Source organism: Pleurodeles waltl, chromosome 8 (assembly GCF_031143425.1).
Source record: "Pleurodeles waltl isolate 20211129_DDA chromosome 8, aPleWal1.hap1.20221129, whole genome shotgun sequence".
Classification (NCBI taxonomy): Eukaryota; Metazoa; Chordata; class Amphibia; order Caudata; family Salamandridae; genus Pleurodeles; species Pleurodeles waltl.
Genome location: NC_090447.1, coordinates 10,646,934 through 10,672,967, shown reverse-complemented (window position 1 = coordinate 10,672,967; position 26,034 = coordinate 10,646,934). Strand labels below are relative to the sequence as shown.

General features: G+C 43.7%; 1 protein-coding gene across 1 annotated transcript in view; it reads right to left on the bottom strand.

Moving 5' to 3' along the window:
- LOC138249022 (pepsin A-like) overlaps nt 1-26,034 on the bottom strand; it is a 49,476-nt gene that overhangs the window by 1,304 nt on the left and 22,138 nt on the right. Inside the window, exons 4-8 of the mRNA XM_069203079.1 lie at nt 22,540-22,658; nt 20,363-20,559; nt 14,744-14,860; nt 9,765-9,909; nt 9,436-9,534 (exon numbers count right to left, since the gene is read on the bottom strand). Coding sequence (XP_069059180.1) covers nt 9,436-9,534; nt 9,765-9,909; nt 14,744-14,860; nt 20,363-20,559; nt 22,540-22,658 — 677 coding nt within the window. The remainder of the gene's footprint in view (nt 1-9,435; nt 9,535-9,764; nt 9,910-14,743; nt 14,861-20,362; nt 20,560-22,539; nt 22,659-26,034) is intronic.

Sequence of the window (26,034 nt, the reverse complement as noted above, 5' to 3'; positions counted from 1 at the left end):
ATATGGAAGGAATCCTAAGGGAAGAGTGGCAGGACACCTTGTGTATTTGTAATATATGGGAGGAATCCTAAGGAAAGAGTGGCAGAACACCTTGTGTATTTGTAATATACGGGAGGAATCCTGAGGGAAGAGTGGCAGGACACCTTGGGTATTTCTAATATACGGGAGGAATCCTAAGGGAAGAGTGGCAGGACACCTTGTGAATGTGTAATATACGGGAGGAATCCTGAGGGAAGAGTGGCAGGACACCTTGGGTATTTCTAATATACGGGAGGAATCCTAAGGGAAGAGTGGCAGGACACCTTGTGTATGTGTAAAATATGGGAGGAATCTTAAGGGAAGAGTGGCAGGACACCTTGTCTATTTGTAATACACAAGAGGAATCCTGAGGGAAGAGTGGCAGGACACCTTGTTTATTTGTAATACACAAGAGGAATCCTGAGGGAAGAGTGGCAGGACACCTTGTGTATGTGTAATATATGAGAGGAATCCTGAGGGAAGAGTGGCAGGACACTTGGTGAATTGTAATATACAGGAGGAATCCTAAGGGAGGAGTGGCAGGACACCTGGTGTATGTGTAATATACGGGAGGAATCCTAAGGGAAGAGTGGCAGGACACCTTGTCTATTTGTAATACACAAGAGGAATCCTAAGGGAAGAGTGGCAGGACACCTTGTGAATGTGTAATATACGGGAGGAATCCTAAGGGAAGAGTGGCAGGACACCTTGTGAATGTGTAATACACAAGAGGAATCCTAAGGGAAGAGTGGCAGGACACCTTGGAATTTGTAATATATGGGAGGAATCCTAAGGGAAGAGTGGCAGGACACCTTGTGAATGTGTAATATACGGGAGGAATCCTAAGGGAAGAGTGGCAGGATACCTTGTGAATGTGTAATATACGGGAGGAATCCTAAGGGAAGAGTGGCAGGACACCTTGTGAATGTGTAATACACAAGAGGAATCCTAAGGGAAGAGTGGCAGGACACCTTGGAATTTGTAATATACGGGAGGAATCCTAAGGGAAGAGTGGCAGGACACCTTGTGAATGTGTAATATACGGGAGGATTCCTAAGGGAAGAGTGGCAGGACACCTTGTCTATTTGTAATACACAAGAGGAATCCTAAGGGAAGAGTGGCAGGACACCTTGTGAATGTGTAATATACGGGAGGAATCCTAAGGGAAGAGTGGCAGGACACCTTGGAATTTGTAATATATTGCTAGGCTTTTCCTGGAGGTGACAGGCAGAAAACAGTAACATTTCAAGCACTGTGATAGCTTCACTTAAGTGGTTCCTACTCTATTGGGCTGCCAGCTTAAGCATCCTGTCAATGGTGCCAGTTGGAGCTCTGCCATCAAAAAGCTTATGATCTTCCCATCCCTGTGACTACCACCATGGTGCACTGAATTTTAAATATGGTGCACACATGGTGGCATTAGAGGGGCGCTAAAGGGTGCAATAAAAGTGGCACTGCACTAGGTGAAGCGTCACTTTTCATAAATCTGGCCCTTCGCATTTATAAGTGCAGAAGTAGACTTACAAACAAGAGTACCTCCACCCTGCATACTGCGCCTTGTGGCATCCACAGTGAGAGGGGATCCCTTCTCCCAGCATCAGGCACAGATCACTAAACACTCAACGACACCAAGACCATACTTCTAAATGGGTGCATCATGTAATGCCTTGACCAACCCAATTACAGCAATGTTATCATAATACTGCGATCAGGACTGCCATGCGTCACACATAGTAAGCATCTGCACTGGGACCCTCTAAAGATAATGAACACCTATAACCTTGTCAACCATTTCCTAGCAGTGGTATCCAGGCACTATGAGTTGATTCTCAGTTCTATGAGTGGTAGCACAGAACTATCAGTTGTATCACAGTATTGTGAGTGGTATCGGAGTACTAAGCCTTGTATCATAGTACTAACATTTGTATCACAGTACTATGATTTGTATTACAGATATATCAGTTGTATCACAGTATTATGAGTGTTATCACAGTACTATCATTTGTATCACCTTACTATCAGTTGCATCACAGTATTATGAGTTGTATCAGAGTACTAACAATTGTATACCACCAATGAGACTTGCATCACAGTGCTAGTAGTTGTATCACAGTACTATACGTTGTATCCCAGTACTCTGAGTTGTATCACATGACTACGAGTGGTATCACAGTATTATGAGTGGTAGTGCAGTATTATGAGCTCTATCACAGTGCTATGTGTTAAGTATTATGAGAGGTATCACAGTACTATGAGTTCTATCATAGTACTGTGACTTGTATCACAGTACTATATGACTATCAGTTGTATCACACAACTGAGTTGTATCAACAGGCTATGAGCTGTATCAAAGTGCCATGACTTCTGTTGTATCCCAGTACTATGAGTTGTATCAAAGTGCGTCAAAGTGCTAAGAGTTATATAATAGGCCTTTTGGTTGTATTCTAGTACTATGAGTTGTGTCCCAGTACTATAGGTTTATCACAGTGCTATGAGTTGTATCACAGAACTATGAGTTGTATCCTAGTTGTATGTGTTGTATCACAGAGCTGTGTTGCATCACAATGCTATGAGCTTTATCGCAATACTATGAGTTATATCACATTACTATCAGTGTATCTCATTAGTGAGTTGTATCACAGTGCTTGAGTTGTATCACAGTACTGTGAGTTGTATCACAATTTACTGTGAGTTGTATCACAGTACTATGAGTTGTATCACAATGCTTTGAGTTGTATCATAGTGCTATGTGTTGCATCACAGTCATAGGAGTTGTATCACAAGGCTATCAGATGTATCACAGTACTGAGTTGTATGAGTTGTATTTCAGTGCTATGTGTTGTATTCCAGAAGGATGAGAGATATCAGAGTACTATGAGTTGTATCACAGTACTGTTAGTTGTATGACAATGCTATAAATGTATCACAGTTCTATGAGTTGTATCACAGTGCTTTGAGTTGTATCGCAGAACTATGAGATGTAAAACAGTAGTATGAGTGATATCAGAGTACTATGCGTCATATCACAGTACTATGGATGATGTCACAGTACTATCAGTTGTATCACAGTACTGAGTTGCATTACAGTACTATCAGTTGTATCCCAGTACTATGAGTTGTATCAAAGTGGTTCGAGTTGTATCACAGTGCTATGAGTGGTATCAAAGCACTATTGTAGGAAAGTACCATCTTGCCTGGCATGTTACCCCCATTTTTCACTGTATATATGTTGTTTTAGTTGTATGTGTCACTGGGACCCTGGTAACCCAGGGCCCCAGTGCTCATAAGTGTGCCTGAATGTGTTACCTGTGTAGTGACTAACTGTCTCACTGAGGCTCTGCTAATCAGAACCTCAGTGGTTATGCTCTCTCATTTCTTTCCAAATTGTCACTGACAGGCTAGTGACCATTTTTACCAATTTACATTGGCTTACTGGAACACCCTTATAATTCCCTAGTATATGGTACTGAGGTACCCAGGGTATTGGGGTTCCAGGAGATCCCTATGGGCTGCAGCATTTCTTTTGCCACCCATAGGGAGCTCTGACAATTCTTACACAGGCCTGCCACTGCAGCCTGAGTGAAATAACGTCCACGTTATTTCACAGCCATTTTACACTGCACTTAAGTAACTTATAAGTCACCTATATGTCTAACCTTTACCTGGTAAAGGTTAGGTGCAAAGTTACTTAGTGTGAGGGCACCCTGGCACTAGCCAAGGTGCCCCCACATTGTTCAGAGCCAATTCACTGAACTTTGTGAGTGCGGGGACACCATTACACGCGTGCACTACATATAGGTCACTACCTATATGTAGCTTCACCATGGTAACTCCGAATATGGCCATGTAACATGTCTATGATCATGGAATTGCCCCCTCTATGCCATCCTGGCATTGTTGGTACAATTCCATGATCCCAGTGGTCTGTAGCACAGACCCTGGTACTGCCAGACTGCCCTTCCTGGGGTTTCTCTGCAGCTGCTGCTGCTGCCAACCCCTCAGACAGGCAGCTGCCCTCCTGGGGTCCAGCCAGGCCTGGCCCAGGATGGCAGAACAAAGAACTTCCTCTGAGAGAGGGTGTGACACCCTCTCCCTTTGGAAAATGGTGTGAAGGCAGGGGAGGAGTAGCCTCCCCCAGCCTCTGGAAATGCTTTGTTGGGCACAGATGTGCCCAATTCTGCATAAGCCAGTCTACACCGGTTCAGGGACCCCTTAGCCCCTGCTCTGGCGCGAAACTGGACAAAGGAAAGGGGAGTGACCACTCCCCTGACCTGCACCTCCCCTGGGAGGTGTCCAGAGCTCCTCCAGTGTGCTCCAGACCTCTGCCATCTTGGAAACAGAGGTGCTGCTGGCACACTGGACTGCTCTGAGTGGCCAGTGCCACCAGGTGACGTCAGAGACTCCTTGTGATAGGCTCCTTCAGGTGTTAGTAGCCTTTCCTCTCTCCTAGGTAGCCAAACCCTCTTTTCTGGCTATTTAGGGTCTCTGTCTCTGGGGAAACTTTAGATAACGAATGCATGAGCTCAGCCGAGTTCCTCTGCATCTCCCTCTTCACCTTCTGATAAGGAATCGACCGCTGACCGCGCTGGAAGCCTGCAAACCTGCAACATAGTAGCAAAGACGACTACTGCAACTCTGTAACGCTGATCCTGCCGCCTTCTCGACTGTTTTCCTGCTTGTGCATGCTGTGGGGGTAGTCTGCCTCCTCTCTGCACCAGAAGCTCCGAAGAAATCTCCCGTGGGTCGACGGAATCTTCCCCCTGCAACCGCAGGCACCAAAAAGCTGCATTACCGGTCCCTTGGGTCTCCTCTCAGCACAACGAGCGAGGTCCCTCGAATCCAGCGACACCGTCCAATTGACCCCCACAGTCCAGTGACTCTTCAGCCCAAGTTTGGTGGAGGTAAGTCCTTGCCTCACCTCGCTGGGCTGCATTGCTGGGAACCACGACTTTGCAAGCTACTCCGGCCCCTGTGCACTTCCGGCGGAAATCCTTCGTGCACAGCCAAGCCTGGGTCCACGGCACTCTAACCTGCATTGCACGACTTTCTAAGTTGGTCTCCGGCGACGTGGGACTCCTTTGTGCAACTTCGGCGAGCACCGTTTCACGCATCCTCGTAGTGCCTGTTTCTGGCACTTCTCCGGGTGCTACCTGCTTTAGTGAGGGCTCTTTGTCTTGCTCGACATCCCCTCTCTCTGTAGGTCCAATTTTCGACCTCCTGGTCCCTCCTGGGCCCCAGCAGCGTCCAAAAACGCCAAACGCACGATTTGCGTGTAGCAAGGCTTGTTGGCGTCCATCCGGCGGGAAAACACTTCTGCACGACTCTCCAAGGCGTGGGGGATCCATCCTCCAAAGGGGAAGTCTCTAGCCCTTGTCGTTCCTGCAGTATTCACAGTTCTTCAGCCTAGTAAGAGCTTCTTTGCACCAACCGCTGGCATTTCTTGGGCATCTGCCCATCTCCGAGTTGCTTGTGACTTTTGGACTTGGTCCCCTTGTTCCACAGGTACCCTCAGTCAGGAATCCATCGTTGTTGCATTGCTGATTTGTGTTTTCCTTGCATTTTCCCTCTAACACGACTATTTTGTCCTTAGGGGAACTTTAGTGCACTTTGCACTCACTTTTCAGGGTCTTGGGGAGGGTTATTTTTCTAACTCTCACTATTTTCTAATAGTCCCAGCGACCCTCTACAAGGTCACATAGGTTTGGGGTCCATTCGTGGTTCGCATTCCACTTCTGGAGTATATGGTTTGTGTTGCCCCTATCCCTATGTTTCACCATTGCATCCTATTGTAACTATACATTGTTTGCACTGTTTTCTAAGACTATACTGCATATTTTTGCTATTGTGTATATATATCTTGTGTATATTTCCTATCCTCTCACTGAGGGTACACTCTAAGATACTTTGGCATATTGTCATAAAAATAAAGTACCTTTATTTTTAGTATAACTGTGTATTGTGTTTTCTTATGATATTGTGCATATGACACTAAGTGGTACTGTAGTAGCTTCACACGTCTCCTAGTTCAGCCTAAGCTGCTCTGCTAAGCTACCATTATCTATCAGCCTAAGCTGCTAGACACCCTGTACACTAATAAGGGATAACTGGGCCTGGTGCAAGGTGCAAGTACCCCTTGGTACTCACTACAAGCCAGTCCAGCCTCCTACAACTATCAGTTGTATCCCAGTACTATGTGTTGTATCACAGTGCTATGTGTTGCATCACAGCAATGGGAGTTGCATCACAGTGCTATTAGTGGAAGTCCAGTAGTATGTGAGATATCAGAGTACTATGAGTGTTATCACAGTACTATGAGTGTTATCACAGTACTATGAGTGATATCACATTACTGGTAGTTGTATGACAATGCTATAAGTTGTATCACAGTACTATGAGTGTTATTACAGTACTATGAGTGGTATCACACTACTATGATATGTATCACAGTGCTATGAGTTGTATTACACAGCCATGAGTTGTAGCACTGTGCTATGTGTTGCATCACAGGAGTTGTATCACAGTACTATCAATTGTATCCCAGTACTATGAGCTGTATCAGAATGCTATGTGTTGTATCACAGTGCTATGAGTTGTATCACTGTGCTATGAGTTGTATTACAATACTATGAGTTGTATTGCAGTGCTATGAATTGTATTACAAGGCTATGTGTTGTCTGGCAGTGCTATGAGTTGTATCACAGTGCTATGATTTTTACCACTGTGCTATGAGTTGTATTACAATGCTATGAGTTGTACCGCAGTGCTATGAGTTGTATCACAATGCTATGTGTTGTATCCCAGTACTATGAGCTGTATTACAATGCTATAAGTTGTATCACTGCTATCAGTTGTATCGCAGTACTATGATTGCATCACTGTGCTATGCGTTGTATCACAATGCTATGTGTTGTATCGCAGCTCTATGAGTTGTATCGCAGTGCTATGAGTTGTATCGCAGAGCTATGAGTTGTATTGCAGTGCTATGAGTTGCTTCATAGTGTTATGAGCTGCTTCACAGTACTATGAGCTGCATCACTGTACAATGAGTTGTATTACAATGCTATGAGTTGTATTACAGTGCTATGAGTTGTATTACAATGCTATGTGTTGTCTGGCAGTGCTATGAGTTGTATCACAGTGCTATGAGTTGCATCACTGTGCTATGAGTTGTATCACAGTACTATGAGTTGTACCACTGTGCTATGAGTTGTAACACTGTGCTATGAGTTGTATCACAATGCTATGAGTTGTATCACTGTGATATGAGTTGTATCACAATGCTATGAGTTGTATTGCAGTGCTATGAGTTGTATCACTGTGCTATGAGTTGTATCACTGTGCTATGAGTTGTATTACAATGCTATGAGTTGTATCACTGTGCTATGAGTTGTATCACAATGCTATGTGTTGTATCGCAGTGCTATGAGTTGTATCGCAGTGCTATGAGTTGTATCGCAGAGCTATGAGTTGTATTGCAGTGCTATGAGTTGCTTCATAGTGTTATGAGCTGCTTCACAGTGCTATGAGCTGCATCACTGTACAATGAGTTGTATTACAATGCTATGAGTTGTATTACAGTGCTATGAGTTTCTTCACAGTGCTATGAGCTGTATCACAATGCTATGAGTTGTATCACTGTGCTATGAGTTGTATTACAATGCTATGAGTTGTATCGCAGTGCTATGAGTTGTATCGTGCTGTAAGCTGCTTCACTGCACTATGAGTTGTATCACTGTGTTATGAGTTGTATTACAATGCTCTGAGTTGTATCACAGTGCTATGAGTTGTATCACAGTGCTATAAGTTGTACCACTGTGCTATGAGTTGGAACACCGTGCTATGAGTTGTATCACTGTGCCATGAGTTGTATCACAATGCTATGAGTTGTATCACTGTGCTATGAGTTGTATCACAATGCTATGAGTTGTATTGCAGTGCTATGAGTTGTATCACTGTGCTATGAGTTGTATCACTGTGCTATGAGTTGTAATACAATGCTATGAGTTGTATCACTGTGCTATGAGTTGTATCACAATGCTATGTGTTGTATCGCAGTGCTATGAGTTGTATCGCAGTGCTATGAGTTGTATCGCAGAGCTATGAGTTGTATTGCAGTGCAATGAGTTGCTTCATAGTGTTATGAGCTGCTTCACAGTGCTATGAGCTGCATCACTGTACAATGAGTTGTATTACAATGCTATGAGTTGTATTACAGTGCTACGAGTTGCTTCACAGTGCTATGAGCTGTATCACAATGCTATGAGTTGTATCACTGTGCTATGAGTTGTATTACAATGCTATGAGTTGTATCGCAGTGCTATGAGTTGTATCATGCTGTAAGCTGCTTCACTGCGCTATGAGTTGTATCACTGTGTTATGAGTTGTATTACAATGCTCTGAGTTGTATCACAGTGCTATGAGTTGCTTTACAATGCTATGAGTAGTATCACAGTGGTATGAGCTGAATCACATTACTTTGAGTTGTATCACATTACTATGTGTTGCATCACAGGAGTTGTATCACAGGACTATCAGTTGTACCATAGCACTGGGTTGCATGAGTTTTATTACAATGCTATGAGTTGTATCACTGTGCTATGAGTTGCATTGCAGTACTAGGAGTGATATCAGAGTATTATGAGTTTATCACAGTACTATGAGTGTTATCACAGAACTATGAGTGGTATCACAGTGCTATGAGTTGTATCATGGTGCCTTGAGTTGTATTACAGTGCTATGAGTTGTATCCCAGTACTATAATTTGTATCACAGTGCTAAGAGTTGTATTGCGTTACTGTCAGTTGTATCACAGTATTGTGTTGTATCACAGTGCTGTGAGTTGTATCACAATACTATGAATTCTATCACAGTGCTACAAGTTAAATCACATTACTATGAGTGTTATCACAGTACTGTGAGTGTTATCACAGTACTATGAGTTGTATTACAATGCTATAAGTTGTATCACAATGGTAAGAGTTGTATCACAAATGCTATGAGCTGTATCACATTACTATCAGTTGTATCACAGTACTTAGTTTTATCACAGTGCTATGAGTTGTATCACAATACTATGTGTCACACCACAGTAATATGAGTTCTATCACCTAATAGCCCTATATAACAATACTACGAGTTGTATCACAGTACTATGAATGATATCACAGTACTATTAGTTGCATCACGGTGCTATGAGTTGTATCACTGTACTATGAGTTTTATTACAATGCTATGAGTTGTATCACAGTACTGAGATCTATCACAGTACTGTACTGCAGTAACATGAGTTGTATCACATACAATGACTTGTATAACAGTACTATGGATGAGATCATAGTACTATTAATTCTGTCACAGTAGTGAGTCTTAAGATCGTTCTAAGGTCAAAGGAAGCCCTGCGCAAGATTGGCCACTTACCTGGTTAATGTAGGCGCTGGCTGGGACATTGAATGGCTTCCCATTGATGATGAAGTAGATATCAGGTAAGTAGTCAATGGAGTAACAAGGAACGCGATACTGAAACAGAAAAAAGAGACAGAATGTGTCAGGATAAACCATGCCAGTTCAGAATTTAAATAGCTGGATGCTGAAGGTATCTGACTGCATGGTTGCCTACAAGTTGCAGAAATGGCAATATTATATCACTGTCATCACTACAATACATCAAGGTCCAAAGGATGCTTTCATGATCAGTATTCTGTTTAGTCTTTGATTCTGGATAAAAATGAGATGCTACTGGTACATACCTCCCCGTTCCAGTCTAGAGTAGCTCCAATGGCATTGTGGATGTTTAGTACTCCACTTGGTGGTCCAGCAATCAGTGAAGTCCCAGTGTCCACCACAGCTTGGCATCCTCCATCACAGGCGATAATGTTTCCATTCATGGTGATACTGAGCGAGAAGTCAAGAGAATGATTAAACACATCTTTATTTATTTAGAGAGTTTATAAAGCGTGAACATGACCATTCGGGCCCAACTGCATATAACTGATGTTGTTTAAGTGAAATCCCCATTGACAGGATTTGGTCCTCAGCTCCTGACATTTGATGGCCTTTTCACACCTGATTGTGGTGTGGGAGACACCATCTCCACATCTCATCTTTCCATAAGTCTGCAGGAGATGCTGTCAAAGTGCTAAATCCTAACTTTGAAAGTATCACCCGCAGCCATACTTTGGGGAAGCAATGAGGATTTGAAAATAACTGCTGAAATGTGAAATCACAATTGAAATATTTTAATTGAAATTACAGTTTTTAAGAGTTTCCCCATATCAAGGCATTGGCTCAACATTCCAGCAACACATATTCGGTGTCTGGAAGGACAACATCCTTATAAAATGCAGATGTTCTCCACCAGGAAGCATTTGTCTTCCTGCGTGCAGCAGCATTCTACTCACAGGGTACTTAAAGGGCAGACAAGCTAGCAGGTCATGGCAGTGAGGAGGGAGGGACTGTGGCTGCACTTCACTTCGTCTGTGAGCTGTTCCTGCCTCATCTCCTCCTAGGAACAGTTTCAGGGCACCAAGAGTGGGAGAGGAACTTCAGGACTGATACAGTAATGGAGAATCTCTTCCAGCTTGGTGAAAGTGGTGGGTTTTCTGGAAGACAACTCTGACAGGTTTATGTTTACACCAGAATAAGAATGAGTCTTTACACCCCAATCTCTCAGGATGCTGAGGTGGACGTTCTGACCTACTGAATAGTCTCCAGTGGTCTCCAGGCATAATGGCCATGGAAACAGTGGCCCATATTTAAGAGGGCCTAGTGCCATCTAATGACACATTGGTGTAATTTTTTACGGAAATGTGGCATTACATGGCTAAAAACGCCACACCAGAATTACAAAGTGGCGTAATGCACCAATAGCGTCACAAATGTTGATGTTATTGCCACCTACCCTGCACAATGGTGCGCCATATTTTAAATATGGCGGACACATGGTGTCAGTAGGAATCACTAAGGGGCACAAGGACAGTGCCGCTGCACTGGGTGCAGTGCCACATTGCTTAAATGTGCCCCAAAGTATCTGAACCATGCCTGACCAACAGCCAGACCCATGATAGGGCTGAGAACTGTGCCTTGATGCTATGGGGTATCCACGTCAGTGCCCTCTCCCTACAAATGCATCTCATGCTTCCTGAGGGTGTGACAAAGGCCACCAGAATCAGTATGAAGCTCTTAGAGGGAACTCAGTCCTCTTTTCACTCCTCTTGCTCCACTACACCTTGGAGAGGATCCCCTTTCTCACCCCAGGCACGTTGTGGCATGGAGAAATGTAGTTTGTTTGCAAAAGGAATATTTCACATCATTGTCATGATTACTGGATTAAAGGAAGGGCAAATCAAGCTGGTTGTTTACTCCACACCAACAAACCATCCCCAGTGTTTCCAAATATGCTAAATTGTGAAGATACAAGCTTTGGCAAACACTGCTTTTTGTGATGAAGATAAAGTGAAGCTCTACAAACCAGGGGGTTTTATCAGTAACATGGAACCAGCAGTTGAAGGAACAGAGACGCTCACTTCACAGTGTACACAACCAGGTAAGTGTAGTTACCAGATATAAACGTGAAGTTCCCAGCATCTCAGAAAGCATTATTTTTCAATTACTCCGTTTGTGATGGGCTTTGCAGTTGTTGTCACTTGTTTCCATTTGTTCAGACCCATCGCTGGGTCAAGAGAGCTGTTGGAGAAGCCTTTCATGATTGAGATATCTCCAACTTCAAGATTCCTGAAAGAAGCCCAGCACTTGTGTGTGTGATGGATGTTAAAGGTTTCTACCATCGCACCCCAATATAATGGGGCTACTATCCGTCAAGCGCACCTACAATGATTGTAAACTAGCTGAGCTGAATCATTGAAATATTGATATAAATCTGACAGATAAAATGAACAATACGGCCCATGAATTTCTTGATATAAGAGTTGAAATTGTAAATGGACCCTGGCAGACAGGCATTGGGAGAGCATTAATGTTGATGAATTGGCACAGCATTAGCGGTGGGGAATTGGGAGAACATTGACAATAAAGAGTAGGGAGAGCATGCATAGTGACGCACTGAAAGAGCATTGGCGGTAATGTATTGGAAAATCAGTAATGGAGATACATATGGAGAACCCTATAAGGCATTGGGATAGTTTTGATAGTGATACATTAAGAGATCATTGACAGTAAGACATTGGGAATGCAATGATAGTGAGCCACTGGGAGAGCATTGATAGTGATTTGTTGAGAGAGCATTGAAGATAAGGCATTGGGAGTGCAACAACAGTGAGGCATTGGGAGAACATTGATAGTGATATAGTGAGAGAGCACTGACAGTAAGGCATTAGGAGAGCTTTGACAATAAGGCATTGGGAGAGCATTGATAGTGATACATTGTGAGAGCATTAAAGGTAAGGCATTGGGAGTGCAATGACAGTAAGGCATTGGGAGAGCAACAATGGTAAGGCATTAGGAGAGCAACAATGGTAAGGCATTGGGAGAGCATTGATTGTGATACACTGAGAGAGCAACGACAGTAAGGCATTGGGAGAGCATTGACGGTAAGGCATTGGGAGAGCATTGATAGTGATACATTGTGAGAGCATTAAAGGTAAGGCATTGGGAGTGCAATGACAGTAAGGCATTGGGAGAGCAACAATGGTAAGGCATTAGGAGAGCAACAATGGTAAGGCATTGGGAGAGCATTGATAGTGATATAGTGAGAGAGCACTGACAGTAAGGCATTGGGAGAGCATTGACGGTAAGGCATTGGGTGATCATTGATAGTGATTTGTTGAGAGAGCATTGATGATAAGGCATTGGAAGTGCATTGACTGTGAGGCTTTGGGAAAGCATTGATAGTGATACATTGTGAGAGCATTAAAGGTAAGGCATTGGGAGAGCAACAATGGTAAGGCATTGGGAGAGCATTGATTGTGGTACACTGAGAGAGCATTGACAGTAAGGCATTGGGAGTGCATTGACGGTAAGGAATTGGGAGAGCATTGATAGTGATGTATTGAGGGAGCATTGACAGTAAGGCATCGGGAGAGCATTGATAGTCACGTATTGAAGGTAAGGCATTTGGAGAGCATTGACTCTAAGGCATTGGGAGAGCATTGATAGTGATGTAATGAGAAAACATTGACATTAAGGCATTGGGAGAGCACTGATGGTAATGCACTGGGAGAGCTTTGACAGTAAGACATTGCAACAGCATTGACATTGGAACACTGGGAGAGCATTGAGGGTGATGGATTTGGAGATCACTGATGAACATATATATGGAGAGCACTGACTATGAAGCGCTGGGATAGCATTGACATCATTCATTGAGAGAGTATCGGCAGTAAGGTATTGCAAGGTCGTTGACAAAGATGCTTTGGGAAAATACTGACCCAGTGATGGTATGGCATTGGGACATCATTGATGGTTAGGTATCGGGGAAGGAATTGATGTGTTGGGAGTGCATTGACGGTGAGGCATTGGGAGAGCAATGATAATGAGGCATTATGTGAACATTGACAGTGAGACATTGAGTGAACATTGAGGTTAAAGCATTTGGAGGGCATTGACGATGAGGCATGGTAGACCATTTGCAGTGTGGTTATCCTCTGGTCCAGAAACAAACTTGATTGGAATGAGAGCAGCAAGAACAGCCCCCCATTAGCCTATTTTACTGAGCACCCCATACAGAAACCTACATCCCACTTCTTTTGAAAATACTGAAAATGTCTGAACATGTTTGGTTCAGTTTCCATTGTACATGACCACACTGAGAAAGCATGAATGGATGACTGTCTGAGGTTAGCACTCTGAAGTTATTGTTAACATATATCAATGCTGGATTAACTTTACATCTTTACAGTTACTTTACTTAACTGCTCTACCTATTTTAGAGTGACATACATTCATGTCTGTAATACCTTACACTGCGTTATATTGTATTGTGTTTGTCCCTGACCCTCGTCCCTCATCTCTTCTGAACAGAAGATCTGCCCTTGCCTGCTACAACTTACTAACGAGCCCAATGCTTTGAAAATGCCACAGTCGTAGCTGTTTGTGCACTACTGGAGACTGAGGGGCATATTTACTAGAGGATTGCACCACGGGAGTGTCCCTTTTGTGGAAGCTCCAGGGGTGCAGGCCTGTGAACCATATCTCTGAGAGCACACAGAGCCACTCTGTGTGGCTTTGCATGTCCTCACAGATATGGAGTAAGAAAAAGCAGCTCAAGCCGGAGGTGTTCCATGGGTGTTGCGGTGGGTTTTCCCATGCATCGCCCATGGATTTAACGGTGCCCACTTTACCTAATGACATAAACCTGGGGCAGTGCCAAAGCATTATGCCTCCCCAGAGCAGACGTAACAAGGAGCAATTATTTTATTTCCCCTTGTTTTTTTCTCTTCCCATGCATTCTGCAGCACAAATAGAAAGAGGAAAATGCCTCTCGGGACTGTTTTTAGGTAGGAATTCACATTGGTGTGGAGCAGCATAGTAAGAAGAATTCAGGCGCTGCCCTGTGCTAATTGCCAATAAATATGGGCTGGAATATGAAGTAAGCTCTATTTAGAGGTGGCTTGAAGGGCCTCCAAGTTCTCTCTTCATTGGAAGTGGAGCACACCCGTGTGTCACACAACTGATGTAAAATTCATGCAATAAACACCTATAGCAGCAGGGGCCTTGTTCATTCAAAACTACCACTTTATGATATGTTTGCATGATCATCCATAACACATACCTTTCCATAGCAATCTGCCAGTATTTCTCTTTTGAGACTGGTACCCAGTAGATATTTCCATAATAAAAAGAAGGGTCAGTCCCTCCAAGGATCAGCATGCTTCCGCTGTCGCCATCCCTGTTAAGTAAAAGTATAGAACATTGCACAATTAGCCAGTTATACCTGAACTGCTCAAGGCTCTGAGGTTCCGGTCATGGAAACATGGGGGCATATTTACAAGCCCCTAGCACCACCAGATCTTCACTTTTTATGACGCTCTGGTGGCGCTGTGCTTTGTGTTGTATTTACAAGGTGGTTCTAAGCCACTTTTTGTTGCTTAACGCCACCCTGTAAATACAGCCTCTTCACACGCAGCACTGTGCATGGAAGGGGCGTACAATGGGTGTTGCTGTGGACGAGCCATAGCAACACCCATTGCATTTTGACGCTGCCCCAGATTTATGAGAAATCATTAATCTGAGGCAGCGTCAGAAACTAATGCCACCCCAGAGGTGGTGTTAGCATGATGCAACCAGTAGAAATGCTTTCATTTCTCCTTGTTTTTTGCTCTATGTGTACTGCATTCTGCAGCACACATAGAAAGAGCAAATTGCCATTGAAGATTGTTTTTGTGCAGGAAGGTGTTCCCTCCTGCACAAAAACAATCTCCCCTTCAACACAGCCGTCCTTGCACTATGTTGCAAGGGTTGCTGCGTTGGCGCATAGCAGCAAATTTAGTGCCAGCACAGGGGGAAACACGGGGTGCACCGTATTCTAGTAAATACAGCACATTTCTGTATTTTGAAAATGACAGTGTGCTACGCTGACAAATTTGGCACAGCACCACGCACAATCACGTTCTATTAAATCTGGCCCTTGGTGTGTGGATGTGCTCCGTGTGAAAGAGCAAAATGCAGTCACTAAAAATGAAGTTAGCCAGTGGCTGAAATAGGCCAACCCACTCCCACAAGCTTTTTCTGTAATAGGTGGGAGAAAAATGTGGATGACACAACTACAGACCACTGGATGAAAAATGCTGACTGAAAGCCCAGATAATTAGTCATACGATATGTCTAATTTCAGTAAAATCAAAAGGTATTGGTTAACACCAGACCTAAAAAGGAGATGCAAATAAATGACCACCTAGCTGGGGAGCCAGATATACTTACAACATAGATAGCTGGTATTAAATAAATAACATTAAACACACTTTGAACCAGACTTGTCTCAGAAGCAAAAGGCAGTAGAAGATAGTATTTTAGGTGCATGTGAACAATGTCCACAAGCTTCATGCATTTGTTCAAAGTGAAGAGAGCCAATGGGTAAAGGGGGGGACCCATACTGTGGTGAACGGAAGCAACATGCACATGACAACTTTCTGCATCACAATTGCTATAGTGAAAAGAAAGGGCAGTTGTTATTCTTTCAAACTATAATTACAGATGCATGGTGTTCATGTGAACACAAGTGTGTGGAAAAATCATCCAATGGCAAGATAACATTTCAGAGTCAAAATCTTTTTTTATGTGTCCTCAATGAGGAGTCACCACTTTTCCATTGCTTTTTTGTAAGAGCGTGGCCCTGAGGAGCCGCTGCTTGTGTCACCTAGTACAGACAATAAGAAAAGCTCAGAAAATCAATGGCCCATATTTACAAGAAAATTATGCGGCGTAGCACTGCAAGCAAGCCTGCTGCACCATTAGGAAAGTGCAGCGTTGCATTGTATTTACAGCAATACAATGCATCCTTGTACTTTCCTCTGCACTGGCGCATAATTGTCTCCTTAGCTCCAAGGCAGTGACTTAGTGTGTGTGCTTCCTTTTTTAGCTGTTTTTTTTTAATAGTCGATTGTGTAGGGATTAGGTCCCCCAGCGATCCCTGCCCACATCACATACTGAAGCTCGCTCCGGAGCTGGCGTCCTCGGCCCTGGAACCTCTGTCAGGAGATTTTGAACACCGGAGCACTTCCTCCCTCATGGAAGGAAGCGATTGTTATCCCTCTGAAAAAGAAACCTAGTGGTGCTCCGAACGACTTCAAGAATCTCCGCCCTACAGCTTGGTTGCCCTTTCAGGCAAACATTTTTGAAAAACATCTCAATACAGAAGTGGCACAATTCTTACAAGAACCAGGCTGCCTGCATCTCTCTCAGCACGTCTTTCGGGAAGCTCACAGCAAGGAATCTGCCCTCATCACCACCTCGGATCCCATTTGCAGACTGGTTGATAAAGGGGACATGCACTTTTAGTGCTACTGGATTTATCTGCTGCATTTGATACCATTGCGCCGCACTTAATGGTACGATGTCTTCACCAAGCGGGAGTTAGAGAGAAAGCCTTGATTACTCTGAAGTGCTTTCTGTGCCGGAGATCTACCATAGATCTACCATGGTAAGTTGTGATGATCTCAGAGGTCCCCCGTTTCAACCACCTTGTGGAGTCCGCAGGGCTCCTCTCTCAGCCCCACCCTGTTTAATCTTTATGTGGCTCCACTTGCTTGACTTATCTGCTCTTTGGGCTTTCTAGCTGCCTCCTGTGCTGATGACACTCAGCTCATCCTTCCTGTTAACAAGAACTGGTAGGAGGTGGCAGACAGATTCCGCCACTGCATGAGCGAGGTAATAAATGGATGGGCCACAACAGGCTTACAATGAATGGCAACAAAACAGAGAACCTACTTTCCCCTCTAGCAGTGAGTTGTGGAGCCCACGATGGTGGCTGCAATCTTGCAGTGACCTTCCTGTCCCCATAGCATCCACTTGAAACCTCGGGATTGCGTCTGACAACTCCTTATCCTTCAAGTCCCAAGTAAATTCGACCACTAAAGCCGGCTATTGGATTCTAAGGCCCGTATTTATACTTTTTTTAGCGCCGCATTTGCGCCGCTTTTTGACGCAAAACGGCGCAAACCTACAAAATACAATGGTATTTTGCAAGTTTGCGCCGTTTTTGCGTCAAAAAACGACGCAAATGCGGCGCTAAAAAAGTATAAATACGGGCTTAAAAACCCTGAAGAAAATGTTCCAATATATCTAGAAGGAATTTAAAATGTCGGTGTCTCTGACCTTGGTGATCTCAAAACTAAATGACTGGAACAAGCTGATGTTGAATATCGATAAAGGTTCTCTCGACAAATTGCAACTGATTCAGAAAACCGCTGCCCGCTTGTTATTATATTTTCCCCGCTCAGCTTCGGCTGCCGACAGCCTGAGACAATTGCATTGACTATCTGTTGAGAATCGCATTTTGTTCAAGGCTCTTTGTCTGGCTTATAAGGCACTTCACCGGGTACGGCCTGAATACCTCTGCTCTTCTTTACAACGATTTGTGCCAGGTTATCAGCTCAGCTCTTCAGGTCTCTTTTTGATTTCTGTCCCCTGTAGCCGTAAGACTAGGTGAGGTGACAAGGCTTTCCCTGTAGCAGAGGCCAAATGCTGGAATACTCCTCCTCTGTCCATTAGGAAGGACGATAACTTCCTATCCTTTAGGAAGCTGCTCAAAACTTGGCTTTTTCCAAATTAATTCTCGTTAATTTCCTGGCAGCTACTCTGCAGCATCCTTCTGTGCTCTTCTCTCTCTCACTTCATTGCCACTCAGCGCTTCGATGCTACCGCCGGAATGCGCGCAATAAATACCAATACAAATACAAAGGCAACCTTGCACCATGGTCCAAAGGCGCTTGAATTGCAGGAATGATTGTTTTTGTGCAGGAAGGGACATCTTCCTGCACATAAACAATCCTTAATTGTGATTTCTTCCTTCTATATGTGCTGCAGAATTAATCCCACTTACAAAATAGCAAAAAATAAGGAGAACTAAAGGTATTCCTCCTCGTTGCGTCACTTTTACTCCATCCCTGGGGTGGCGTAGGAATTCGATGCTTTTCCAGGTTTACAAAACCTTGCAAATCTGTGACTGCGTCAGATTCCATCTGTGTTGCGTGGGAACACCCACAGCAACACCCGTAGAATGCCCTTTTCATGCAGAGTTATGCGTGAAAGGGGGCCGTGTTTACAAGGCTATGAAAAGTCGTGCAAGGTAGCTTTCTGTGGCCTTATGGGGGAACACTGCACCACCAGACCGTCAGAAAAGTGATGCTCCAGAGGCATTATTGTGCCACAGGGACATTGTAACTATGCCCCAAAAGTCCCATTCATGCCTGTTTTGTGGATCTGAGGGCCGCTTTTGATCATGCAGATGGGATAAATCTCTGGTCCAAACTTGCAGCTTAAGGGATCCTAGAGGAACTATTGAAAGCTAAACAACAGCTCTATGAACATAAGAGATGGAACAAGGGTCTCCTACAAGGTCCAGACCACAATAGGCCTTAGAAAGGGATGCATGCTTGCCCCAGCATTGTTCAACCTCTTTCTGGCAGAACTCACAGAAGTCTTGGACCAGACAAATGCTCATGCATCCAAACTAGCGGAGAAATTATTGCAAAGCATGTTATACGCTGACAATAGATTTCTCAGCAGAATTAAAGTGGGTCTGCAAATGCTGTTGTCCAAACTAAGTAACTAGACTCTAGTAAATAATCTCAGCATCAATTGCAAAAGCAAGGGTGTTAACATTCATCAAGACAACTAAGGGGCTCAGTCACAGGATTCTGATGCATCACTATCGATGCATCAGATTTCCTGCGCTTCCTGCACATCCCGTAACGAGGCCATGGACGCACTGTCTTTACAATACAGAGCTCCATGGGGCACGTTTTCACAGACACATCAGAAATTCTGACACATCTGTTGGCACTAAACTCATGCATTGCTGGAGTAGCATTGTTAAACTGACGCAACTCCAGTAATGCGAGGAGACCCCCATAGGGAAAAGCCCTATGTTAATTTTACGCCTGCTCTGAGCAGGCAGTAAAATGTTGACGGAGTGAAGACACAGAATGACGAAGTGAATTGTTGTAAATTTCACTCTCAATGCTGCAACGCCTACCCTGCATACATTATACCAGGTGCAGGTTTAATGTGATGCAGGGCTTTACAAATGGATGCACTGGTCCATCAGTTTGTAAATATGGAGCAGTGTAGTGCATTGCTTGCGCCACCGCTGCGTATAACAGATGATGCAGCAGTGGCACAAAGGGCTGGTAAATGAGGCCCTAAGAAAGCAAGACCCTCGCATCTAATAACCACAAACTAGATTCATGTGAAGAAGGTGCAGTGCGAGAGGAAGGCGCGCAGTGGTTGGGCACTCAGATAACCGAAGATAACGCATCAGCACAGTAGTCTGTGGCTCCCTTAGACTACTGCATGCTGCTGTAGAGAGGCAACCATGTGCTCTACAAGGATGTACTGAAGGCAAGGTCTTTTGAACCTCAGCAGCAAACAAGCAGTGCCAATGAGCAGCTGGTTGAGTGTGACCACCTGTGTTGATCCTAGCAGCATATATTCATGAGGGACAGTGGCAGTGAGTTTGAACATCAGATTGGCAGGATTAAGTAGAAGTTCTAAGATGCACACCACTGCCACCCACAGTTGTGAAAAAGTCTGTTGTTTATGTCTAGTACTGTTCCGGAGTTTCTCTTTATAGGATTGAATCTTCTGCGTCTGGATATCCTGTGCCCTCCCTTGTGTACTGTGTGATCTGGCTCATTTTCTGATATGCATCATATGTAGGAATGTGACTTACGAGCTGAGGTAAACTGAGAAGAGGTCATCAGGAATCAGACTTTGCTTCCACATGTTGTCAAACACTGGGGTGGTTCCATCACCTGAAACATTAGGGTACGCCAAACCCAGCATGCCACCAAAGGGCTGGTTTTCAAAAACTTCAGCTTCGGTGTAGGCTAAGGTAAAGACCTGGTCAGTGACCACCACACTTCCCACCTGCGAGAAGAAAGAAGTCAAATGAGTTTCAGATTGATAGCACATTCCACACACTAACTTTTGTGGTACAATTACTAAAGATATCCAAGAGATTCCAGCATGCATTTCATATTAAATGCAGTGGGACAAGGGCTATATGTGCTATTCCACAGATAATGCATGACTTAGTAGGATGTGGGGAGGATGTCTACTGAATGGTAAAGAGGACGTCAGAGCTTGAGTCTACCTGGGACACAGACAAGCATGACAGTGGTTTGTTTGGAAGTACTTTTTTGAGTATTCTCTGCATCCTGCTTTGAAGAACTCATGTTTTAGGGTCTGTTGAATTACCAGTTTTGTCAGACACTGTCCACGTTTATTGACAAACATGTATGACACAAAAGTATTTTTTATTCTAGACATAAGGGGGATGGAAGTTGGAGGTGATGGAAAAGGTGGTGCTTGGAGGGAGTGTGAGCACCGATATAATCCAATGGAGTTGGCCAATAAAGAGAGACCTTTACCTGGCATCAGCTCTCAATCAATCAATCAATCAAAGAAATTTGTAGAGCGCGCTATTCACCCGTGAGGGTCTCAAGGTGTCGGGGGGGGGAGGGGCCAGGGAAGGTCACTGATCGAACAGGCTCATGTCAGTTCTCTGGTGCATATCATACTGGATCAACACCCCTTTCATACATCATATCACATATAATATCACATCATATTATATAATGCTGAGTAAACAGCTACTCTGTCATATCATATATCACATAATATCATATAAGTTATCATATCACATTTAATATTACATCATATTATATCATGCTGGGTGAACAGATATTCTGTTATATCATTTAATATATCATATCATATATCATATATCACATCATATATTATTTCATATCATATCACATCATATATCATATATCATTAAATATCACATATAGTATAGCACAATATTATATCATACTGGGTGAACAACTACTCTCCTTGATCATATCACATCATATCATATCATATCATATCATATCGTATCATAATGTATCATATCAAGAGCAAATCTCTTTATATCATTTAAGATTATATGACATACTATGATATCTTATCACACTATATAATATATGATTGAGACTAAACCTCCTTATATCATTCTATATCGTATTGTGGAAAATCAAAACCTAATTTCCTTTTATCATATTATGTTATTTATCATATCATATCAAATAATATGATATCTTACCATATCATGTCATGTTACATCATATATCATATGTCATATCCTATCAAGACTTACTGTTCCTATATCCTATTTCCCCTATATCATATTGTAATATACTGTATTGTATCATACCCAGGTCTGAGCTCATTTTATCATATTAAACTGTATCGTATCACCGTCTGTCAACACAGAATCTCCTCACCTTGTGTGTTTTCCAGTGACCTCTGCTGACCACACCAATCCAGCTATTTCCAGGTGTACATGTGTCCTTTTAGCTGAGAGCTAATCTGTAATGATACTCCCTATTATCTTGGATCACACTCCTTATGCCCTCACCCTATTGCTACTCAGCCATCTACTCACTACAGTTCAGTTCCCTCTTGTTTCTCAAAATGGCCTGCCATGCCAGGAAAGTGGGAGAATGGTGCCTGGTAAAAGCCGCAGCCCCTGTTTCATGATGGCAGCTCAATAAAGAAATCTGCGCCCTCCATGCCATAGGATAAAGGAGCTTCAGCACGGAGAAGGTGTGGTCTATGTGACTTCCCATCTCCATGTCACTTCTGTACCTTCTCTCAACCCTAGCCCAAGCATGGTATTGCTCCACCATGCCAGAGGTGTTATAGGTTCTACAAAACTGGAGCTTGGTCAGCACTACAGGAAACACCACAGATAAAGAAATCAGAGGTGAAGATCCCACAGCACTGGGAATCAAATACATTCATGTGGTGCCCACACTCAGCCCTAGGAAGGGAACACAAGGTCTTGATCTCTGATCCACTTACTTGGACGGTGTCGTATCCCAGGACACCCGTCAGGCTTCCACTGCCGTAGTACAGCGCACTGCTGGTTGTGCTGGACTTGAACGTTGAAGAGCTGGCAGGATTAAATTTGTTGTGATTGACTGCGGATACAAAAAGAAGTTTTGGTAAACAAATAAGAATCGTGAGGAAGAGAAAAGAAGATCAAATATACAAAAATTGCTACAGAGTTATGAGTACATCAAGTGTCTCTATGGAAAATCTCTTACAAAAAGACGATTAGTGATCTAGCAAAGTGTGATTTCAGTACAAAAAACAGTTTCTGCAGAGAGCACAATTTTAAGTGATTGGATGTTGCACTTTTGCCAAGTGGCACAGTGCAATGCTAGGTTCATGTATGTACACACAAGGCAAGGCATTGGGCCACTTCAGTACTATGCTGTATGGTTAGCTTGGGTGATTGAATTTTGTGTGCCAACAGGCTTTTCCTGGCAGCCCCAAACTGCTGCTAATCTCCACTTTACGTGAGTAAGATCCCTGACTCCCATGGTGATAAATTGAACAGAGTACTGGGGTTGCTTTGTATAGTCCTCTGCTTAAATTGCTGACTTGGTGCCATGGCCTTTGAAGATAGTTACCTGACTGTCTCAGGCTGACTCCCAGACACAACAGTGTCTCTGGTCACCTGTGACCTGTATTCCTAACTAATAACACCTCTAAGCTGAAAGGTCCTGGACCAAGGAGTATGCGGTCCAGTGAAACATTGCTTTGCACACAGATCATCTAGCCACAGATACACCTGACCATCTGTAGCAATCCATTAGGGGCAGCACACAAACAATTAATGCTCAGACAGGGTGGCATGGTGAGCAAATGAACGATGGATTAAACCCGGATCTGTGACTGGGGTGAGTGTTTGCATTGTTCAGCATTCCGTCCATCATCCTTTTGTATTGCTAAAGTTGCCCTAAGTGGGAAGGGTATGCCCAGATGTGGGTCCCTTGTTCACTGTGCTACTGGATTCAAGATAGCCTGGCCGATGAAGGGTGATACTCTGAAACCGGTCCCAGGATGCTTGTTTCTGGTCCAGGGAGGACCTAGCTTGGCAATTCGGGCTGGACTGTTCCCATGAGGAACAGGGTCAAGACTGATTTGCATATGGCTGGGTCCAAACTGGGATGGCATGGTGAGCAGAAGAATGATGGATTAAACCCAGATCTGTGACTGGGGGTGAGTGTTTGCATTGTTCAGCACTCCATACATCATCTTTTTGTATTGCAGACAGAATTCCTGGCATGGGCAGTCATCCCTTCTATCCATGGTGCATGTGAGAGAAGGAAGTTGTTGTGCGGGACCTGCCTGCAGGACAGTGATATCTAAGACTACTGTCCTTCAGAGGTGAAGCCACACACATCTAGTTAACTTCACTCCAGGCACCATTGACCAGCGTGGCTGGTGGGTGAAGGACCGCCATGAATATCTGATTACAAGGACTATGGGGAGGCTGGATTTTCCCACAACGTAACATGTTGCTAAAAAATAGAGAGCCTGTGACTCATCCTTGGATCCCTAACCAAGAAAAGTCCTGACTGGTCTGGCAGAGTTGAGGCTTGCTATAAATGGTTCAGATTCAAGTCAAACCATGGGATGTATCATTTGAAATGTGGGAGCAGGATGGATCAGAGTGGGAAAACGGTGCCAGTGAAGGAGGGGCAGAAGAGAGAGTGGCGTGGGTGAGGGATAAAAGAAAAGAGGTGAAGGGTAGGTGTCCATAAGAAATTACTATTTGAAAATGTGTGTGGAGGAACCGTGGGAATAAACAGAAATGTAGGAGTATGTCATGTTCTTCTTCTGTTCAATGCCTACTGATTAGGCCAAGAGCAAGAAAAGCTGATCCACACTCAGCAAGCCTCTTAGCTGAGGCCAACAATCCCCACCATCGTACCTCAACTGAACCAAGTCTCTTGCCACAGTCATGGGCCAGAATACCCTGAGATGGTGCAATTAATGGGGTGAGGCAACACCATGGCCAGAATAGTACAGTCAAGAAATAGATTGTGGATAAAACACAAGACAATGGTCTCCTCCCAACGACCACCAAGTAGCCGACAGACCCGGGAAGAGGCGAAGAAAGGGAAAGGCCCACAATCAAGCATCACTTCAGAGAAACAATTTGTTATGCAGGGGAGAGAGGCATGGGGTGAGGGAGAACAGCACATGGATCACCCTGGAAGAAAGGGGCACACAAAACGAATGCAGACTCCTACATATCATGTATGCATGATGTTCTGGGGAGAGACGCAGAACTCAAAAATACTCTGACCATGGTGCCTCAAGCTACAGCACCACTTTGATTGTGCTGCCAGCATTTGCATTAGATAGGCCTAACAGCCTGTGTGTACTCATGATAAAGTGTCGCTCAAAGGTCCACAATTAGAAAAGTGTCTCGCAACGCAACGCAGCACGGCAGCCAAAAGCGTTACGCTGTGTGGTGTGACAGGGAGAAAGTAGGAGAGTGCCATATCTACGTACATATGGCTCTCTCGTCCCCTCTCCCTAGTGCTGGCACAGAGTTATGCTGCTGTGCGCCTCGCATACACCATCATTGTGCTAAGGAGTGTGTGAGAGAGCAGCATAGATTTTGTACTGAAAGGGTTCCCTTCCAGCATAAAATATTATGCTTAGACTAGCTTTAAAACTTATCCTACAATGTATGTGTACTGTACAGAGCAGCACACATGCAAAGTAAGAAAAGAAAGAAGAAATTAAAACATTTCTCCTTTTATTGCCTGCCTTCAAATGATGTTCATTTGTAATGCAAAACCTAGTATTGTTAGTGGATAGGGTTTTTCATCAAAAAGCATGGGTGGTTGCAGGGGACCGCTCAAGAACCAACCTGATAACACCCTTTGCACTAAGTACTGCAAAGCAGCACTTCACACTGCTTAGCGTTAATTTTTGTTTTGCGCTGGAAAGTAAATAAAAAAAAAATTCTGCTGGTTTACGTCACTATTGTGATGCAAACCCAGCACAAAATGTTTATAAATCTACACCAATGTCATACAAAAGCTAAAGTCATTTTGCATATAAGCATAATGAAAACATGGAAATATCACTTAGTGCTACGTGAATACTTAGCATCTATGATCATAGTGACCTCTTTACAATGAGGTAGGATAATGATATGTGCACAGGTGTCTTTTGACAAGTTAGTAGTTTCCTTCAAAGAATTGGGACATTTGATACAATATTTGAGGTCTTCAATCAGATGGACTTGTTTGTCAATGAGAGTTCAGATTTACTCATTGGAATGAGGAAGTGGTTCAACGGGTGAGCTCCCGCCATCTCATTAGACTGAGAGATGTTTTAATGATGGCCAAGGGCCACTAAAGTGTCACAAGCAGCTCTGCCACAATACACACTTTAGTCATACAACACTTGACACAGTTGCTTCAGTACCAGTTCTTTAAGAACTTTGGTTCGCATTCTACCTATTTTATACTCCAGCCCAAAGGCCTG